Source organism: Lagopus leucura, unplaced genomic scaffold, assembly GCF_019238085.1.
Source record: "Lagopus leucura isolate 7727_CA_CO unplaced genomic scaffold, USGS_WTPT01 Super-Scaffold_702, whole genome shotgun sequence".
Lineage (NCBI taxonomy): Eukaryota > Metazoa > Chordata > Aves > Galliformes > Phasianidae > Lagopus > Lagopus leucura.
In genome coordinates this window covers 10277109-10297003 of record NW_024962254.1, presented here as the reverse complement: position 1 = coordinate 10297003, position 19895 = coordinate 10277109, and the positions used below count along the sequence as shown (strand labels likewise).

Below are 19895 nucleotides of genomic sequence, written 5' to 3'. Positions count from 1 at the left end.
CAAAACAAAACAAAACAAAACAAAACAAAACAAAACAAAACAAAACAAAACAAAAACTTTCTTGTTTTCCTTTCTCTCCTTTGCAAGGTTTAATTCCAAGAAGTCCTTAGCCTTCCTCATGGTATCCCTGCAGGCCTTGTCAACATTCCTATACTCTTCCCAGGTGGACAGGCCCTTTTTCCAATCTCCTGAGCCTTCTTCTTTCCTTTCTGTCTATCCATAAGCTCCTTGCTGATCCATGCAGACCTCTTGCCACCTTTCCTGATTTCTTACTCTACGGATGCACCAATTCTGAACTTGGAAGAAGTGGTGTTTAAGCACCAACCAGCTCTTATGGGCTCCCTTACCTTCTAACACTCCAGCCCATGTGATACTTCCAAGCAGATCTTTGAATAAATCAGAATTGGCTCTCCTGAAGTCCAGCGTATCAATTCCACTCGTTGCTTTGCTTCTTCCACACAAGATCTTGGACATTCTTTTGAGCTGTATGTCATTTATTTTTATAACTAAAAGAATTAATCTTCAAGATGCAAGGACATAATTATGGACATATATTACGTCAGTAAAACTGTATGGTACCTATTACTCTGTGAGTTGGGATTTTTCCTTACAAAATTTGTTTTTCAAAATAATCTTTTGTTTTACTGAAAATAACTGGGTACATGCACGCCTTCTGTTATTACTCTTATTCTCCTGGAGAAACTGGCAGCCTGTGGCTATCCTCTTTGCTGGGTAAAGAACTGGCTGGAGGGCTGGGCCCAGAGAGCAATGGGGAGATGGAGTAAAATCCTTCTGGCGACTGGTCATGAATGGTGTTCACAGGGATCAGTATCAGGGTCGAACCTGTTTAATATCTTAATTGATGACCTGGATGAGTTCACTGAGTGCACCCTCAACAGATGACACCAAATTAGGAGGAAAAGTTGATCTTCCTGGGGGTAGAAAGGCTGGAGTAGGATCTGGACAGGCTGAATCCCCCAGATAAGGCCAATAGTCCTCAACAGGACCAAATGCCAGGTTCTGCACTTTGGCCATAACAACCTCAGGCAATGCTACCTGCTGGGGCAGAGTGGCTGGAAGACTGTGTGGAGGAAATGGACTTGGGGGTGTTGGTCAATGCTCAGCTGAACACAAGCCAGTAGTGTGTCCAGGCAAACAAGAAGGCCAATGGCATCCTGGCTTGTATCAGAAACCACTTGCAAACAGGACCAGAGAGGTGATTGTTCCCCTGCACAGAACTCTGGTGAGGTCACACTTCAAGCACAGTGTTCAATTTTGGGTACCTCACTACAAGAAAGACATTGAGGTCCTGGAGCATGTTCAGAGAAAGGCAACAAAGTTGGTGAGGGGTTTGGAGTACAAGCCTTATGAGGGACAGCTGAGGGAAAATGGACTGTTTCAGTCTGGAGAAGAGAAGGCTTAGGGGAGATCACTCTCTACAACTACCTGAAAAGAGGTTGTGATGTGGAGGAGTTCTGCCTCTTTTCCCCTGTAACTAGCAACAGGACTAGAGTGAAGCTGCATCAGGGGCGGTTCAGTTTAGATGTAAGGAAAAGTTTCTTCTCTGAAAGAGAGGTCAGGTGCTCGAACAGGCTGCCCAGGGAGGTGGTTGAGTCCCCATCCCTAGAAATGTTCAAGAAACATACGGATGTCATACTATAATACATGGTTAATGGGAAAATATTGGTGGTAGGTGGAATGTTGGACTAGACAATCTAGGTAGTCTTCACCAACCCTGGTGATTCTATGATTCTAATTAATAATACTAAAAAAAGACTGCATTTCAACTATACTGAAATTTTGTCTTACAGTATTTCATAAAAAATATGACATTTTGATAACTCTTACGTTTATATCAGAGTAATGCTAACTAATCTTTGTTTAGACTGTCTCTGTCTTTCTGTATGGTTCTTCAGAGTTCCATGCTGTGAATGAAGAACACTGCTGAAACTAAAACCCATTCAATTTAATGTTTATAACATTATTCGACATCATTTTTTTAAATTTTATTTATTTTTTATTGCAATTATTCTAAAAAATATTAGTTCTTTGCAAGCCAATGTAAACTATATTCCCCAAGAGCTCAGGAGGAAAGTGATCTATTGTTCACTTAAAGAAAATCTAGCTGAATGTTCTGGTCAAATGAAAGACAATGTCTTAGAAGATATTTTAAAGCTGGAATGACAGAGAAAAATGTCATTATTTTTTTTTTTAATCTTGTTTGCTACAACACAGCTGTGGGAGCTATACTTCTGATAGCTATAATTTTACAGTACAGTGACATCAGTCACACTGTGAGTTGCTGCACAATACAAATACATACAAATATTGTTTCAACTGCAACATTTGAGTAATTTTGTTCTATTTTTGAAAGTGATAAAACTATTTCCGGTTGTACTGTGTAATGAGTGTAGAAATTCTGCATATTAATACCTACCTCTATCTGATAATCATCAATTATAATTTACTGTGCATATCAAAATACTTCACGCTATACAAAAAAACAAAAAAACAAAAAAAAAAAAACAACAAAAAAAGGAATTTTATTACTGCTCTAATATCTTGCTTTATAAGAGGAAAAAAGAACATATGTAGTCTCCAAGAGGTGTGGAATTCAAACTGAGAGAGATTACAGTTGCTAGCATGCACATGCTATATTGCTTCAACTTTTAGACAGAAAAGCTTAATGCAGAAAGACAGAACTTCAGTATTGGAAGAGTATGGTAAACAGGTCTAGAACCTCAGGATGAAAGAATACTGACATCGAAAGAAGACATACATACTAGCTGTTGGAATTACAGAATAAAAGGAGTTCATAACATGTTTAAATATTAGATTTGAGAAGTAAATAGTTGACATCTGAATGTTCACCAATATATACTGAAATTATCAAAATGGTAATCTCTTGAAGAAGGCTTTAAAAACAAAAATTTGCAGAACTACATCAAGAGCTGAAGACCGAGTATCATACAAGGTAGAAGTTCAAATTCTTCCAATACACATTGAGCTTGAAATTGCTCTTGTGAAACGTCTTCTCACAAATTTCTGAAATAAATTCAATTAATTATGACTTAATTCAGCTAGTTATGACTTTCTCTTTTAGAATTTTGTGTTTATGAAAGGTTCTTCTCTCACACAAGTTCCGCAACATTGTCTGAGCTCAGGTCTTCCCACTAGCATTCCTCCATTAAACTACTTTCATGAGATATCTTCACCACAATTCCCAAGTAAATGCTTCAACAAAGAGAAAATACATTCAGGTTATTGTGGCATAACAAATTTGACACCTACAAAGGCAGGCGTGCAAACAAAAAAATTAACTCCTCTTCCACCCCATTCTTCATTCTCTCTCTTTAAAAAAAAAAAAAAATAAAAACACCTTTTTTTTTCTTTCTTTCTTTGGTTGAAGAGTCAAAACAAACAAACAAAAAAGACAACAAACAGATTTTACAAGGATGTAATTAGAATGATAAAGGTCGCTGAAAGTCAAAAATCCAGAGAAAACCACTTACCTACTAAGAATTTTGTTTCCAGTTCTGAGATTATAACCCAGCAACATCAGCAGACACTGTGATTTTCAATGTGTTTAAATCACAGTTACTTTATCAAACAATGTAAAGATTTACCTAGGCTAAAAAATGAAAAAGATTGTTACTCACATGCGAACTGAAGAACAGCTTCCCTGCTTAATATGCTACCAAACATGTTGGTAGTTAAACACTGATACTGCCCAGAATCCTTCATCTCATTAGGGCTACTGATGATCAAACTTCCTTCTATTAGGCTGTAGCGATAATCACTTTCAACATCAATTTCAGTTCCATTTCGAAGCCATCTGAGGAAAAGAAAGAAAAAACTACTTGAACATTTTAGGGCCAAAAGAATTGTATACAGAACCTGAAAGCATCAGCTATCACTAGGGATGATTGTTACTGAGAGGTAGTCTATTCTGTACCCCAATGCTTTGGGAAAACTCTGGATGAAGACTGCACAGCACATGAAAACTTGTAAAAGGTTTGATGTTTTGTTTTGGTATTACAAAACTATTTAAATCTCTGTAGCAGATGCATCCTGAATATGTGAAAAAGTCAAGAATATGACTATACATATAATATGTCAATAATAAATGAAGTTTCAATTCACATTTTATCACTAAAGCCTTAGACAAATATGTTGTTTTGAGGGAGTAAGGAGCATGGATATTCTTCTGGTGAAAAGCCTCATTCTTCTTATTCATCTATGAAGACTGAAACAACAAAGCCTCAAATAGATCATTAGATAAGAGAAAATATTTTGGGAGGCTTATAAGTAGACTTCAGTTCTCAGGAATAATCTCTGGGGAGTATACATTATCTCAGAGAATAATAACTCATGTAAGAAGACTTTTAAAATCAGCTTTCATGTTAAACTGTTAGGAAAATAAAATTGTTAAAATAATGATTCTGATATTTCAAAGAAGATATAAGCAGAGTAGCAGGTATCACAAATCTCTATGAAAGCCCTCACATGACATCATTATTATGAGGCACAGATATTTTCCTTCATTACCAGGTCACAATCACTCTGCAGTTTCAAAGTCTACTAGGGAAACTGCCAAGCATTTTCACGCTTTGCCAAAATTCAGAAAAGACTGGAAGAACTTGGCAAAGTTTGGGCTCCAGAGGCAACTTTAAAGAAGCTGAATGATTATCAGTTCACCCTATCTTGTAAACATTCATGGTGAATGAAGTACTGGCATCAGAACTCAGCTAAATTAACTCCGAATTTTTCTCATTCCAAAAGTCAGAATTGATGGAATTAAGATGGATCATAAAACTATCATTTGCCCATTTTATCATGATAACTTCTGATCACAGAAGAGGCCTGCCTCATTCAATACAAGAAGTGGAGCACTGATGACAATATATCACACGGGACATTTAGGAAAGGTCTGTAGGATTGACAGATTTTTTTAAGAAGAGCCATATGTAGCAGAGCTAAAAAGATAAATTCTCATATTGAATGATTTATTAAATAAGATTTTGAATGAAATCCTAATGAAAATTAATTTACATATATGTATATTATTGAAGTGAAAAATTATTTGATCTTGATGGACATTGAGATAAGGAAAAAGTAAAAATGGCATGTTTTGGTATTTCCAGTTGGGAAATGAAACAAAATAGTTCACTTAAAGTAGCTCACTTCACTTAGTTCACATTCAGTTAAATTCAATGAAAAATGTTTTTGTAGAACAACCTCAATTCTTAGGAGCTTCATATCTACCTGGCTATGTTTCAAGGTCATTCTAATGAATGTATTCCCATCATATAATCCAAGAATATTAGAGGAAAAGCAACCCTAAATTGTATGTGTTTTCTTCCAAGTAGCTTGCCCAACAGGAGGAGAGAAACGCAAACATAATACTAAAAAGACAGTGATTTATGAGAAAAGTGGTACTTTTTTTTTTCTTGAGGACAAACAACAACATACTTCAAAACATTTTGATTTGGCTTAATAAAGTTAAAAATAAGTTAAAAAGTTAAAAATATATTTATTTATTTTTTTCAACTGCCTTTGTATATCAGGAAATGTTACTGATGAGAAATCTCCAACATAAATAAAATAGCATGCAGGTTTGGCTGAGACAGTTTTCTTCATAGCATCTTGCAGAGTGCTGTGTTTTTTTCTTCTCCATCTGCAGTGAAATAGTTTTTATAATACACTGATATTTTGGTTGCTGCTGAGCAATATTTAAGCAGAATCAAGGATATTTTCGCTTCTTATGCTGCTCTGCTGTGAGTGCACAAGATGTTGTTAGGGGATCCAGCTAGGGCAACTGACCTAAGCTGACTGCAGATATTTTGAATCACATGATGTGCTCAGCAGTGAAAGCTGGGAGAAAGGAGGAGGAAATTATCCAGGGAAATGTTCAGAGCTATTGCACTTGTCTTCCCAAGCAATCCTTACATATGATTGAGCCCTGCATTTTTGGAAATGATTAAACATCTACGTGCTGTTGGGAAGTATTGAATGAATTCCTTATTTTGCTTTGCTTGTGTACACAGTTTTTGTTTTACCTATTAAACTGTGTTCTCACTCTTCCCCATTTCACAGAGGACAGATTGATCTTGTGGCAATGCGGGACTCAGGAGACTACTCAACATAAACTGAAGAAAATTCAGTACTTCACAAGAAACACAGCTGTAGTGAAGAGGCATCTTGGAGAATTCTGCACATACTCATTATCATCAATGCCCTATGAAGGTCTATAGGAATACTGTGAATGTCCATATTTTTCATGGAAATTCTCCTCACTATGTGGATTCTGACTTATGATAATGAAGTATGACTTGAATAAATGCTGAGCAAATTAAGTAAGTTTATCTCAGGGAGTTCTTATGTAAGGACTGGAACACAAAGGGGGTAAAAAAAAAAAAAAAAGAAAGTGGTGTGGTTTAATCCAGCAGTCAGTGAAGCACCACACGCTTGTTTAGCCACTTCCACCATAGGTGGGATGAGGGAGAGAGCTAGAAACAAAAGAGAACTCCCGGATTGAGATAAAAGCTATTTACTAAGAAAAGAAAAGCAGAAACAAAACTTTCTTATAGCATATATGCACAATTACTTCCCACCTGAGAACAGTACAGCTGTTTTCCCAACGACACTCCTACAGCAATACATCTCACCATCCATTGACCAATGCTTCCTGCAACAGCCACCACACCTTTTCCCCCTGGCTAAGTCCCCACAGCTTTACAGCATGTTGCATGATGTCATGTGGTATGGAATAACCTGCTGCCAGCTGGGATTAAAAAACAACAACAACAAAAACAGGATGTAAAATTTTAATTTCTGAGTAGAGCTTGACCAAAGAGAAACCAATCTTTTGTAAAGAATAAAAATCTAAAAAATAAATAATAAAAATTAATAGTTTATGAACACCACGTCATCAGTTACTCAGATGGAAAGCCATCCAGAGGGACCTGGACAGGCTGCAGAAATGGGCCCGTGAAAACATAATGAGGTTCAAAAAAACCAAGTGCAATGTGCTACACTTGGGCTGGGGCAATCCCAGGTATTTATACAGACTGGGAGAAGAGCTCCTGTAGAGCAGCCCTGCAGAGAAAGACTTGACAGTCCCGGTGGATGAGAAGTTGTGTTTGGGGCTGCACTAAAAAAGGATGGCCAGCAGGGAGAGGAAGGTGATCATCCCCCTCTACTCAGTTCTTGTGAGGCCCCATCTGGAATACTGCATCCAAGTCTGGGGCCTCCAGCACAAGAAGGATGTAGAACTGTTGGAATGGGTCCAAAGGAGGGCCACTAAAACGATCAGAGGGCTGGAGCACCTCTCCTACAAAAACAGGCTGAGAGAGCTGAGCTTGTTAAGCCTTGAGAAGAGAAGGCTCCAGGGATACATCACTGTGACCTTTCAATATTTGAAAGGAGCATATAAAGAGGAGGGGAGTACATCTGTCTGCATAGGTGGATAGCGATGGGACAAAGAGGAATGGTTTTAAACTGAGACAGGGAAGGTTTGTTTTCAATATTAGAAGGAAGTTTTTCCACACAGAGGGTGGTGACATACTGAAACAACTTGCCCAAGGAGGTTGTGGATGCCCCATTCTTGGATACATTCAAGGCCAGGCTAGATGTGGCTCTAGACAGCCTGGTCTGGCAGCTGGAGACCCTGCATATAACATGAGATTTGAAACTAGATTATCTTTGTAGTCCTTTACAACCCAAGCCTTTCTATGAATAGAAGAAATAAGTAAAAATGATGGAAACAATCTTCATTTCAGTATTTTTAATTGCTTTAAGAGTTAATTTAAAGTCTTTTAAAAAAATAATTGAAATATCATACTGTGCTTTGTTCACTGGCTTAAAACAATTCTCAGTAGTGCAGACTTCATAGCCCAGATAAGCAAAGTTCTCTATTATCCAGTGCTAGTAGATAGTAGGACAAGGACTTTGATGATATGCAAATGTTTCTTCTTTATGCTATTTCACATGGCAAAAATTGCACAATGATATACAACAAACTTTTGTCTACCCATAACATTTTCAGAGTTTAAATCCCTTCTGCATCCGCTCTGTAAAATCCCCACACATCCATTCACGTTGTTGTTCCCCACCCATCCCCACCCCCCTTGCACTGATTGCCAATGTAGATCACATACTCTGTACATACCAGCAGCATCAACTGAAAGAAGTTAAACAGCAATGTTAGAGCTAAGCCTTTATTGTCAAAGCTTTCTTTGAATGAACAGCAACAGGACAGCCTGTTTCTTAAGCTGCTAATACCAGTGAATCTCTGAAGAGATGAAGAAATGGGTATGCTTGAAGTACTTGTTGATTGAATTCTTCCAGGTATACATAAAAATAGTTGGACAAAGATAGAAAGGACATGGCATAGATTGTCAGAAGATAGAACTTTCATAATAATTCTTACCCATAACAAAACTGCAGGGCTGGACTAAATGACTGTTAAAGGCACCTTCCTTTAACGATCCCCAAACCTTCCTCTGATTCTAGTATTAATGAGCTTGTGTGGGAGGGCTGAGAACGAGGCCTCCCTCTTTTCTCAAGAATGCTTGCCTTGTGCATGCCTTATGCTAACCACATCTGATCTGTTTGAGGAGGTTGTACCATACATGATATCAGCACATCAGTTGCAGTGAGACAGAATCCTTTCTGTTGCGTTATGGATATCTAAAGGTGGTACAGCCTCTGAATTTTTTCCCCACCAATAATATGCAAATTCTGTGATTCAAATAAGCCTACGGGGAATTTGTCCCTAATGCTGAAGAATCCATTAGTGAAATAATTTTAATAGTTAAAACACAGAACTGATTACTTCTATATAAGAGAAAAGACAGCAATTGAGTCTTTATTCTCACTCTGTAGATGAAGATTAACTTTATACAAAAAGATAAATGTCATCCGCAAAAGAATAATTGACTGTATGTTTCCCAACCCTCGATCCATCACTTGTAATTCATAAAAAATATGAGAAGAGTCAGATGTAGTAAGTGGACAAAGTGTCTGCAGCATACTACTCTCAGCTGTAAGTATGCACCAGTAGTAAATATTCTTAAAGTTACAAAGAAATTCTATAAGACATACCTATATGTGGGGGTAGGATTTCCATGAGCTTGACAATTCAGAGACACTTTCTTCTCTTCAGAATCAGTGGGAAAAATCACATCATCTGGCTCCTGTGTAAACACTGGTCCATAATCGACACTTTCTGTGGAAACAGAAGTGCTATTGTTTTATTGTTTTGAAAGTCTGACAAAGTTGATGTTTTATAGCTTTTGTAAAGTTATAGTTAGCAAAATTGTCTTTGTTTTGGAAAAGATTTAATCCATGTTATTTCAGATGCCATATTAAAAAGCAATAGTTAAAAGATATATATACACATATATACAAAAGGAATCTTTTTAATTTAACAATGAAATAGTATCATCTAAGATAAGAGATAAAATGGTTTTCTTAACAAACATATTTTGGTCTGAAGCCTAATGTGCAGTCTAAGAGTAGACAATAGCAGGTATAGCTGCTCTAAATCACACAAGAAAGGTAGAAATCACAATCCAACAATAAAGAAGAAATTGCTTGCCCCTTTCCAATACTCATAGCTCACCAAACACTTCAAAGGAGGTAATCTCCAAGTAGAAATGCTTCCCTTCTGGCTACCAGCCTTTAAAAGGGATTAGGGAGGGATGGACCTTTGGGTCATACAGGTGAATGGCTTCCACCTGTGCTCCCAGGGCTGGCTACACCCCTTCACCAGGTGCTCAACCACTTTTTCAGGCAGTGACTTAATTTTTCCATAAAGCTGATAAAAAGAATTAAGAATGAATGATTTTTGCTTATACACAGTAAGGTAAACAGAAATCCGCATCAGCTCACATCACAGAAAACTGAGATATGGCTTTACCCTTTACATCAAAGAGTTTCTAACAAAAGACAATTGTAAAACTATGGTAGCAGCGGGTTTCTACTAATAAATAGTACATATGAAAATCTGACATTTCATTCTTCTTCGTTGTCTTTTCTAATTATGGTATACATTTGTATCCTTGTATGAATTTAGGTTTCCAAGCAAGAAAAACTGGATAGATGCATATAGTATGCCTGTGAGTCCTGTTCTTTCATAGTGGGTAGAGGGAAGTGTAACCTTCAGAAAAGTAAAAGGCTGTAAATATAGCATTCATTATATGTAAGTCTGGAAAACTCAAATGCTCACTATGCAATAGGAGACTGCAGAATATGAATCAACTTAAGCTTGCTCCAAACTCCTTTGTCACTTAGATACAAAATAGTCATCAAAAGTAGAGCACGAGCCTAAAGGTTTGTGTGAGCAGGGAAGTAGTCACTTTGTCCTATCACCTGAAGTATAGGAGAAACAGGATTTTGTCTTAATTTATGCATACATGCATTGTATGGATTGCTTCCTGTAGGAATATTAATGATTCCGAACATATATTATCAGAGCCCTCATCCACTTAGAGTTTAGAAATAGCAAGAATTAAATAACAATTCCAAAATTAAATAAAGGTTTCAGAAGTAGGTGCAATCCTGTGCAGATGCAGGTGCATGATTAGACAGTATTGATGAAGACTAATGGTTTTATCTTCTCCCAGGAAGTAACCCAATAGATAGAATATTTTATTATGCATTGGGATTGCTAGAAAGGAAGGAAAATGGCGTCACTATCAATAGAGGTGTTATAACCAAGAGAACTTCTTTGATGGAAACCAGTATTCTGAATGGTTGTGGCCAAAAAAATACTTTTGTTATGAAGTATAAAAAGAATGGGTTTTCCCTCTGTTTGCAATAAGATAAAAGTAATAGAGAAACTTAAGTGCGTGGAAGTCTTGTTTCTAAAAGATGGAAATATGAAGTTAGTTGCTTATCTGCATTTCAGATGGAGTGTGGAATTCTGGCAGAGATTAATTAGAGTCTCAAAATTGACATAATAATAAATTAGACTGTTCATCAGTTTTTAGCTAAACTGACTAACCTACTTCCCAGCAACATCATCTATACCCACACCAGAATAATTGGAGAAATATGTCTATTCTGATGAGACCAAAGTGTTTAATAAAAAAGCCTACTCTTAAACAAAGTATAAATTATTAAGGTTACCTAATGATTGGTTAAATAAAATGCAGTGGGGTGTGATATGTGATATGCACGAAGTCAGAACAGACCACCTAAAAATACCATCTTTATTTAAACTCCAGTGACAGACCAGAAACTGGAAATCTTCAGTGTTGTATACCTCCTTTCTATATTTTAAAAGCAATAAAAGGAATATACTGAAGATGCAAGAATTTCATTTAAATATTTTGAAATGCATGTATTTTCAAATTAAAATATTCTATGGCTTATGGTTAAAAAGAAAATTTTCAATATTTTTTTAAACATAGTGCTAATAAAAGTTCTGAAACTGTGAGATTTAAGAACATTTCTCAGGAGCCAGTATATATTGATAATTTTTGCAATTTCAGTAGTATGAGACTCAGAAATGCAAATTGGTGATTCAATTGTCTTAAATCTCCAAAAACAAATGTGTGTAAGTTTATGTATATATTTAATCATTTTTTTTCTAGAATAAGAATGTATATGAATGTGTAAAACACTACTCATACTATAGAAACCTATGGCATTGTAGAATAAATATCCGAATTTTCAGGAAAAAGTTTAACAGGTTTTTAGCTTCTTTTGCCATCATACTTACTCGTCAGATTTTATTTTAAATACCAATTACTTCAAAGTAGTTTTCAGCATTTTCATACTAAAGAAAATAATTAAAGAACAAAAGTCTTAATTTATAATTTTCAATATTCAATTTATTGGTAAGAGAATATAGTTGATATTTAGCATTGAGATACATTGAATGGCTTCAAAATTCTTGGAATTCTTTCATCCTCATAGTGCTTTATAATTTTCAGTTTGTCAGTACTACTTCATTTCATGTTTTGAACAATACCGTATCTTCCTTGTCCACTATCCTAGCTTTATTGTTTCTGAGGCAGATATTATCTCTAAGAGAAAAAGTACATAGACTAAATCTGAAGTGCTCAGATAAAACCTGTCCGCAGTCAGCATGGGAGTTTATCAGAGTTCTTAGGAATGGGTGAATTTCATCTGTCACTGCTTTTAAGGACTGAAAATATTGAGTAGATGTCACTTGTAAATATTTTTAATTTAATTACCAATGTTGGTGTATTATTTGGGAATGTTCAGTCATCCAGGAATTCTAAGTTGTATATACATTAACTATGACAGCAAATACTTAGGAGAGCTTGACTGCATTTTGTTTTAGCATTCCAGTCTGACATGGATTACCACATGAATTTCACCTGATTACAACTGGGAATTTCTTAATTTCTCTTTTAGGAGTATTGTACCACATATTAAACACATATTTAATCACCATTAAAAAACTAGATACAATTTTATCAATCTACGGTATAATTGCATGTTGATTAATATTCACAGACATTTTTCATTTGTGCTTTTATAAACTAGACTAAAGAACTGCTTATTATGCTCAAGAAAGCCAACATCAGGATTAATAAATGCTGACTGTTAGTTCCAGGCCTAATCCATTGCATCAGATTGCTCTTTCTGTTGAGAGTCTTCCCTGAAAAATGTATCTTTGGATCTTACCACAGTTTGATCAAGAACAAGTTGTGCCACTATGTTCTTTGAGATCTTTTTCTTGTCTCATAAGTAACCAAGACGATAGTTAGATTTTTAGATAAAATAGAGAATTCTGAACAAAACAAAAGAAAAAAAGTGTGTGCCACCCCTGCCGTGCTCTGGTGCAGCAGCTCCAGATCATGTGAGACCTCCCAGCCCCTGAAGTGATGCGGTAGATCCTAGTGCTGGCAAATGGGCCATGTTCTGTGTCACTGGGCTGAACTACCTGTCCACAGATGGAGCTGGTGGGCTTCAAGGTGTTACAATTGGCATTGAAATACATATTTAGTGCACTGTGAAAAGCCTTTGTGACCCCCACCGCCCCTCCCAGATGATTTAGAAGCATTGCCATATCACTGGATAACAGGTTTTAAGACAGACAAAGTGGCACAAAGTATATTAATTACGTGAATTGCTCCCTGGCATTCAGACAATCATTTTATTTATCTGCAATCCCATGCTGAATTCTATGTCCCTCTGCCCTGGTTCTGATAGCATGGAGAAGGCCAAGGGGAGGTGAGAAAAGGTGGGACAAAGCAATGAAAGGCAGTGAGATGAGCACAGCCCTGGTCAAGCACCTGTCCCCACGGACAGGAGCAATAATGGGCTCACCATGTAGGCCATTTTCCCCATGCAACTTAGTAATGGGATTTGTGCTTCCCTCTACATTTGAGCAAGGCAGAAGAGCCCTTTTATCCTAGGCAGATGAAGGATGTGCCTTCCATCAGATTCAGAAACCTGCCCTTGTGACTGTGTCATGGTGGGCAGAATGTTGGTGGCTACCTCGGATGTGTATAAAAGGCAGGTATTTGGCAAGCCCAGTGCAGCGGTGAGCAGTGGGTAAGCAAAGGCTGAGGTGGGAAAGATGTAGGGCTGCAGAAGGCAGGGCCCAGGCAGGGAGGTGGAGTTGCCTTGGGCACAACAGGAGCTGGCTGCTCCTTCTTTGTCTTTGAGAACTGGAGGCTGGGACAGGGGCACAACCAGACCATGGTGTGCTCCCATCCTCAGCCACTTGGCTGGAGGGATTTTCTGTTTTCTGCAAGGACACTGAAATAGAGATAAGAAATAAAAAATGTTATCTTTAGGCATTAACTCTAGAGATGCAGAACCTATATCACAGTGGGCAGTAGGCCAGCGGTGGTCTGTATCACCGTGGGCTGGATGTCTCCTAGCCACCAGGAGACGTGGGACTGACCCTTGGCCTGAGATGGGTAGAGCCCTGGATTGGGTTAGAATCATAGAATCCTTGGAGTTGGAAGGGACCTTTAAAAGTTATCTAGTCCTCATAGGAGAGGTGTTCCATCCCTTGGATCATTTCTGTGGCCCTCCTCTGGATGCACTCCAACAGCTCCTTATCTATCCTGTACTAAGAACTCCACATCTGAATTCAGCAATCTGAGTGAGGCCTCACCAGCAAAGGGATAGGATCACCTCCCTCGCCCTCCTGGCCACACTTCTTTTGATACAGCCCAGGATACTGTTGGCTCTCTGGGCTGCAAGGGCACATTACTGGTTCATGTTCAGCCTGCCATCCACCAGTGCCTCTCACTCCTTTTTGGCAAGGCTGCACTCAATCCTTTCATCTCCCACCTTGTACTGATAATGAGGGTTGCCTTGACCTGGGTGCAAAACCTTGTACTTGAATTTCTTGAACCTCGTGAGGTTCTCTTGGGCACACTGCTCAAGCCTGTCTGGGTCCCTCTGGATGGCATCCTGTCCCTTTCATGTGTTGACTGCACCAGAAAGTGCACTGTACACACCTTATTTTTTTTATTTCTACCTTAAGCAAGGTTGTGAAAAGATAGACATATTTAGCATATATACTAAGCACATGTCCCACTTTACAATTTCAATTTCAATTTTCAGTGGGAACTATTTGTGCTTCTCACGTAGACTTTTATTACAAAAGCTACAACTTTTCTATACCTTACTTGAGTATCTTACTGAAATACTTAGAGGATACCTAGCAGTACTGTAGAACTAGGTACTCACATTCTACAAAAATTTGACTCAGCTTGTGTGTCAGGCCACTGAGCATGTCTTGTGGAAAATCAATTAAATCATTCGAGAACACACATACTTAGTTGCTAATAAAAGTGAGTGTTTTGTTTTTATTTCTGGCAAACCTGAGCATATACTATACATTACATGTTTGAATCAAGCAAGTGCTCAATTATAATAATGAATCTTCTTTGTCCGCATAATTAACATCCTCTCACTTGTAGCAGGTCCCTAATGACCACACACAAGCACAGAGTTCTGTACCATTTTCACAGTTAGAACATGCTGTCTAATAAGTACCTTCACCTAACTCTAACACATATCACATAAACCTTGTAGAAAAATAACTAAAATATCTCTCAAGAAATTTTAAATAATGAATAAGCCTCAAGACCAAATATAAATCAATAAATTTACTTAGTTTAAGTACATGAAATGTCTAATGATTGACAATTTATTTCTGTTTTCTGTTATTTCTATATATTTCTGTATATGTTAAGTAAAAATATTTATCTCAGACATACTAACAGAAAATATTCCATACCATGAATTGAAAGGTTTAGATAATTGGTGTTCTCACCATCTTGGATGAGATAGAGTATCATTCAGAGATATCCAGCCTCTTTCCACAGAGTTCTCAATCTCTCCTTGCCTGAGAAATGATAATCTTGAAGTCCTGTTTCACACCTGTGTATGTGCCATGCAAGTGCTTCAGATAATCAAGGAGTTTTAAAATACTACTCAGATGTCTCAAATTTTCCTGTTTGTTCAACAGTCTGCATCTACACAACTGGGTGTAGGAAGAAGACCAGTAATTGATGGACTTACTCTCTGTTTTATGAATTCCTTGAAAGAATTTAAGTCTCCCTCTTCTATGTAAAGTGCTCTGTTCATCAAGGCTTATGAGTTATGGCTCTTTTAAAATTATGCCTTCAGTCGTTGGTTCTTCAATTTCTGCTGCAAAATAGAAGTAGCTAAACTGCAGAGGTGAATATGTTTTCTATGCTTTGAGAAAATTCATGTTTGCTGACCTACATCAGGCATGATCTCAGCATATCTCCTGAAAAAGCCAAGGATTTAGGTGGTAGAACACTTACCTGGAACATCCCCAGGTACATCTCTCATTCAAGTATAACAGTCAAACTGTATCAAATTTAAACATAAGGAGATGCCTTATTTATTATTTTTTTCTTTTATTATTATTTTTTCTTTCCCCAGTTGCCCTTTCCTAAGGAAATGCAGTGGAAAAATCAGGATCAATCAGGAAAGACATACTTTATAGATACAGAATATACTACATTATTCATAAAATCTCCCTTCTTTTGCCTTGGAGCTACAAATTTCTTCTCCTTTGGTCTCCAGAAACTCATGCTGTTGAACGCCAGGATAATACGTTCTGCTTCTAATCCTGAACTTTGATTTTCACCTGCACACATCAGGTTGCCTGGGAGGAGTTATCAGTGTCTGGTTCATGGACTGTAACCAAGATTAGTCTACACACTGCTTACAAAGAGTATTGCAGAGGACAGTCAAACGTAGAAAACTACACCAGTTCCAGAAATAGAATCAAACAGAATTTGTCCAATTCTATATTTCCATTTGTTTGTGTATTAAATAAACTTCAATTTAGGGAACATATTATGCTAGTATATAAGCAATTTCTATTCACAAAAGATACATGTATATACAGAATCACAGAATCACAGAATCACAGAATTGGAGGGGTTGGAAGGGACCTCCAGAGATCATTGAGTCCAACCCCCTGCCAAAGCAGGTTCCCTACAGCAAGTTGCACAGGTAGGCATCCAGGCAGGTCTTGAACATCTCCAGAGAAGGAGACTCCACCACCTCCCTGGGCAAATATATACCATCAGCTTTCAATAAATGCAAAGTTTTTTCAGGAAAAAAATGCAAAAAATTACAGCTCCTATTGACAGGAGCTGTAATCCTGCAATCACAAATGCAAATGTTATTGCTCTGAGGTTTTATCTGTGATTCATTCCTTTGCTACTTCCTTAGACAATTGTTTAAAGATCCTCTAACCTCTCTCCCTCTCCTTGCCTCCTTCTTCTCTTCCTCCCTCTTCCACCTTATCTCCCCCATATTCCTTCCTTTGAATATATATAATTCAGATTAATATGATTAAACGTGTGGCCTCTTTAAATGTATGCAAATATGAGAAAACATGTATTATTACTATAAATTATTGCATTTAAATGTAAATTAGACGATATTGCACCAATAAATTTATCTATACCTGCATGTATAGGGTTGACTATATAAATTAGGCAATTTAGAAAAAAGTAATTTTAAAAGATTTACTATTCATCATTAATTGATGTTGCTATCATTCTTGAATAAATCAGAAAAATTCCAAAGGGAAAAAATAGATAAGAGGAACAGGCATTTTATTATTTTGGTTTTCAAATTTAAGTATATTAATTTAAAAGATCAAATTGTGCTGTAATGCAACTTCAAATCACTAGCTTGCTATTTTAATGTGACAAAAACTATATAAAACAGTGCTGCATAGCAATATTTAAAAAAAAGAATATTTTAACTGATGCTTATAAGGCTAATCTGAAAAATCTGAAAGGAAAGATTCTCATTTCTACTTTGCTGTATTTAAATAAACTCAGAACTATGTATGAGAATAACTGAAGTATACTGACAAAGATATGCTGCTTAAAAAAAAAAAAAAAAGTTTTGGCCAAATATAAACATGGGCTTTTTGGAGAGGTAAATTAGGCTTACCATCATGTTTGAAGGCCTCTGAAAAGTGATAGAGGTTTGTTGGGGAATGATAAGGTTGTGCAGCTCCTCTCCAGCCTGGCGAAGGTACACTTCCTAACGAAGGACTGCTTAATCGTGGTCTGTTCTTTGAGTTAGATGAAGCTAAAGATGAACTACCAGATTTGATTCTTAGAATAGCAGCATATGATGTAGGTAGGCCAGGAACAGCTTCTGAATATTCTGGAAAAAAAAAACAAAAAACAAAACAAAAAAAAAACAAAACCAAAAAACCCCAAGAAGTGAACATTCAATAATTCAATAAAGGTAAGCAGACTATTCAGATATCTAGTTAAAAAAAAAAAAAAAAAAAGGTATTAACAAGAATGGAACAGAATAGAAAATATATTTTTATTTGATTTGGCATGTTAAAAATTAAAAACAAACGAACAAAAACAAAGCTAAAAAAAACAAGTCAAGAACTTTTATATTTGAAAAAAGTGTCATAAACTACAAGTTGGACACATATTCTAGACAGAAATGGGTAGCAACATAGAGATCTGAGAGAGAAAATTCTCCCTTAGCTTTAAAACAATATAGATTTCACGTTCATTAAATTTCTTAGTTATGGTAATACACGTTTTCTATATTTTTAATTTTTTTTTTTTTTTGTAACCAAGTCACTAGGAGAAGTGTCTCCCAAGCCATCATCTTTCCATTGCAGTCTTTCATTACAGTGTATTTGCAGTTTAGAACTATCAATGGAAGCTAAATATGCTCCTCATTTCAATGCTACTCTGAAAGTCAAGTGAGTTAGCTAAAAAGTCTGAGCTTGTTTGCAGGAATATCTCTCTCATAAACACATATATGCCAAAACCAACTCCACATAGTCTCTGTAACTTCTTTTTTCTTTTTTCCTTTCTGCTTATGCTTAAAATGTCATAGTCTCGAATTAAGGAGAGTGTTCAAGTTTTTAGTTCCTGCCTAATGCCAAATGATAGAGTAATAAACTGTATCATTATAATAGATTAAAGTACTACTGCAGGAATCAAGCAAGTGGAACTCCCATTGAAATCAACAGCAACAGCTGGAGAATGAAAGTCTTAAGGAGGAAGTAAGAAAATTTAAAAAATACACTGATACAGATGAGCAAAGGGAGGCAGACTGTGTATCAAGCACCTATGAAGGAATTACTTTCTCATGGGACAGTGGAAATGATTGCCATTAAAGAAAAAAATGATTTTTCTATTGTGTCCATTGACAAGACATAATTTTTTTCACATTGGCCTAACATGAAAAAAAACAAAACTATAAGTGCTTCCTTCCAAAACTTTGGCAGCACACACAACTGAAATAAAATGTCTTCAATGTATTAGGCCATGGTCACACTGGAGAGCTTTTAGAAAAATCTTCCAAGCATAAATAGCTTGGTTTGTTTTATATTCCTAATGCTTTATTGTTAGAGAAGTATGCATTTTATTTTATACACGTTGTGACAGCGAGCTCCTAGAGTCATGTTTTGGAAAAGATCATTCTTATGCTGTGCTTATTGTTTCTGTTCAGATATTAAAAATGTCAATATTCTATCAATTACAAGAGGCTTGAATTTGGCAAAAGCAGATAAACAGTACCTGAAAATATCTATTTTCTTCTATGCAAACTGCAAATCTATAGATTACTTGTTGATGTGATACGTCATTTAAAATTAGGTTTTAAATACAAGTGTTGGCAATTAGATGGAAAAGGCAAAAGTAAGTACTCAGATTTATGTTGTTTTTTTTTTTTGTTTGTTTGTTTTATACTGACATCATGAAGTATTTATTTTATAAGGGCATTATGCTTCATATATATATTAAATCATCTTTCTTGGCCTACAAAGACAGGAAAAATAAAGCAGAATTATACATTCATTCAAGTTGGAAGGGAGCCTTAAAGGCCATCTAGTCCAGCTCCCCTGCAATGGACAGATACATACAGAGTTCCAGGCACTCTCCTGGCAACCCTAGCCCAATTGGAAGGTACCATCATTTGGCATAAAAGGAATTGCCAACCCTACAGCCAGTAGTTCATGCCCCACTGCATCCTTGACCAGCCCAGAAGACAAAAAAGAAGGACAGACCCTCAGGACATCACAGGATCCTCAGTGGTGACTTGCCCTTTTTTTTTTTTTTTTTCCCTCCTCTTTTTCCTTTCTCCTCTTTCACTCTCAAGTATTTTAATAACTAAAGGCATACTTTTGCTCGATCAACACCTTGACTTAATTCTGAATCTTAATTTGAAGGGAGTAGGATCAATATAACAAACAACAATTCATTTCACCTTGCAAAAATGGGGCATCCACAACCTCTCTGGGATACGTGTTCCAGGACCTCACCACTGTTATTGGAAAATTTTTCCTTATATCTAGTCTAAATCTCTGGTTTAGTTTGAAACGTTTGAAGTATTTCCCCCTGCCCTATCACAACAGA

The 19895-nt window shown here is 36.7% G+C and overlaps 1 protein-coding gene across 1 annotated transcript in view; it reads right to left on the bottom strand.

Annotated features, from left to right (window-relative positions):
* Positions 1–19895, bottom strand: part of CNTN5 (contactin 5) — a 277046-nt gene that overhangs the window by 217984 nt on the left and 39167 nt on the right. The window contains exons 3-5 of the mRNA XM_042862457.1: positions 17452–17670; positions 9106–9229; positions 3660–3835 (exon numbers count right to left, since the gene is read on the bottom strand). Of these exons, the coding sequence (XP_042718391.1) occupies positions 3660–3835; positions 9106–9229; positions 17452–17670 (519 nt within the window). The remainder of the gene's footprint in view (positions 1–3659; positions 3836–9105; positions 9230–17451; positions 17671–19895) is intronic.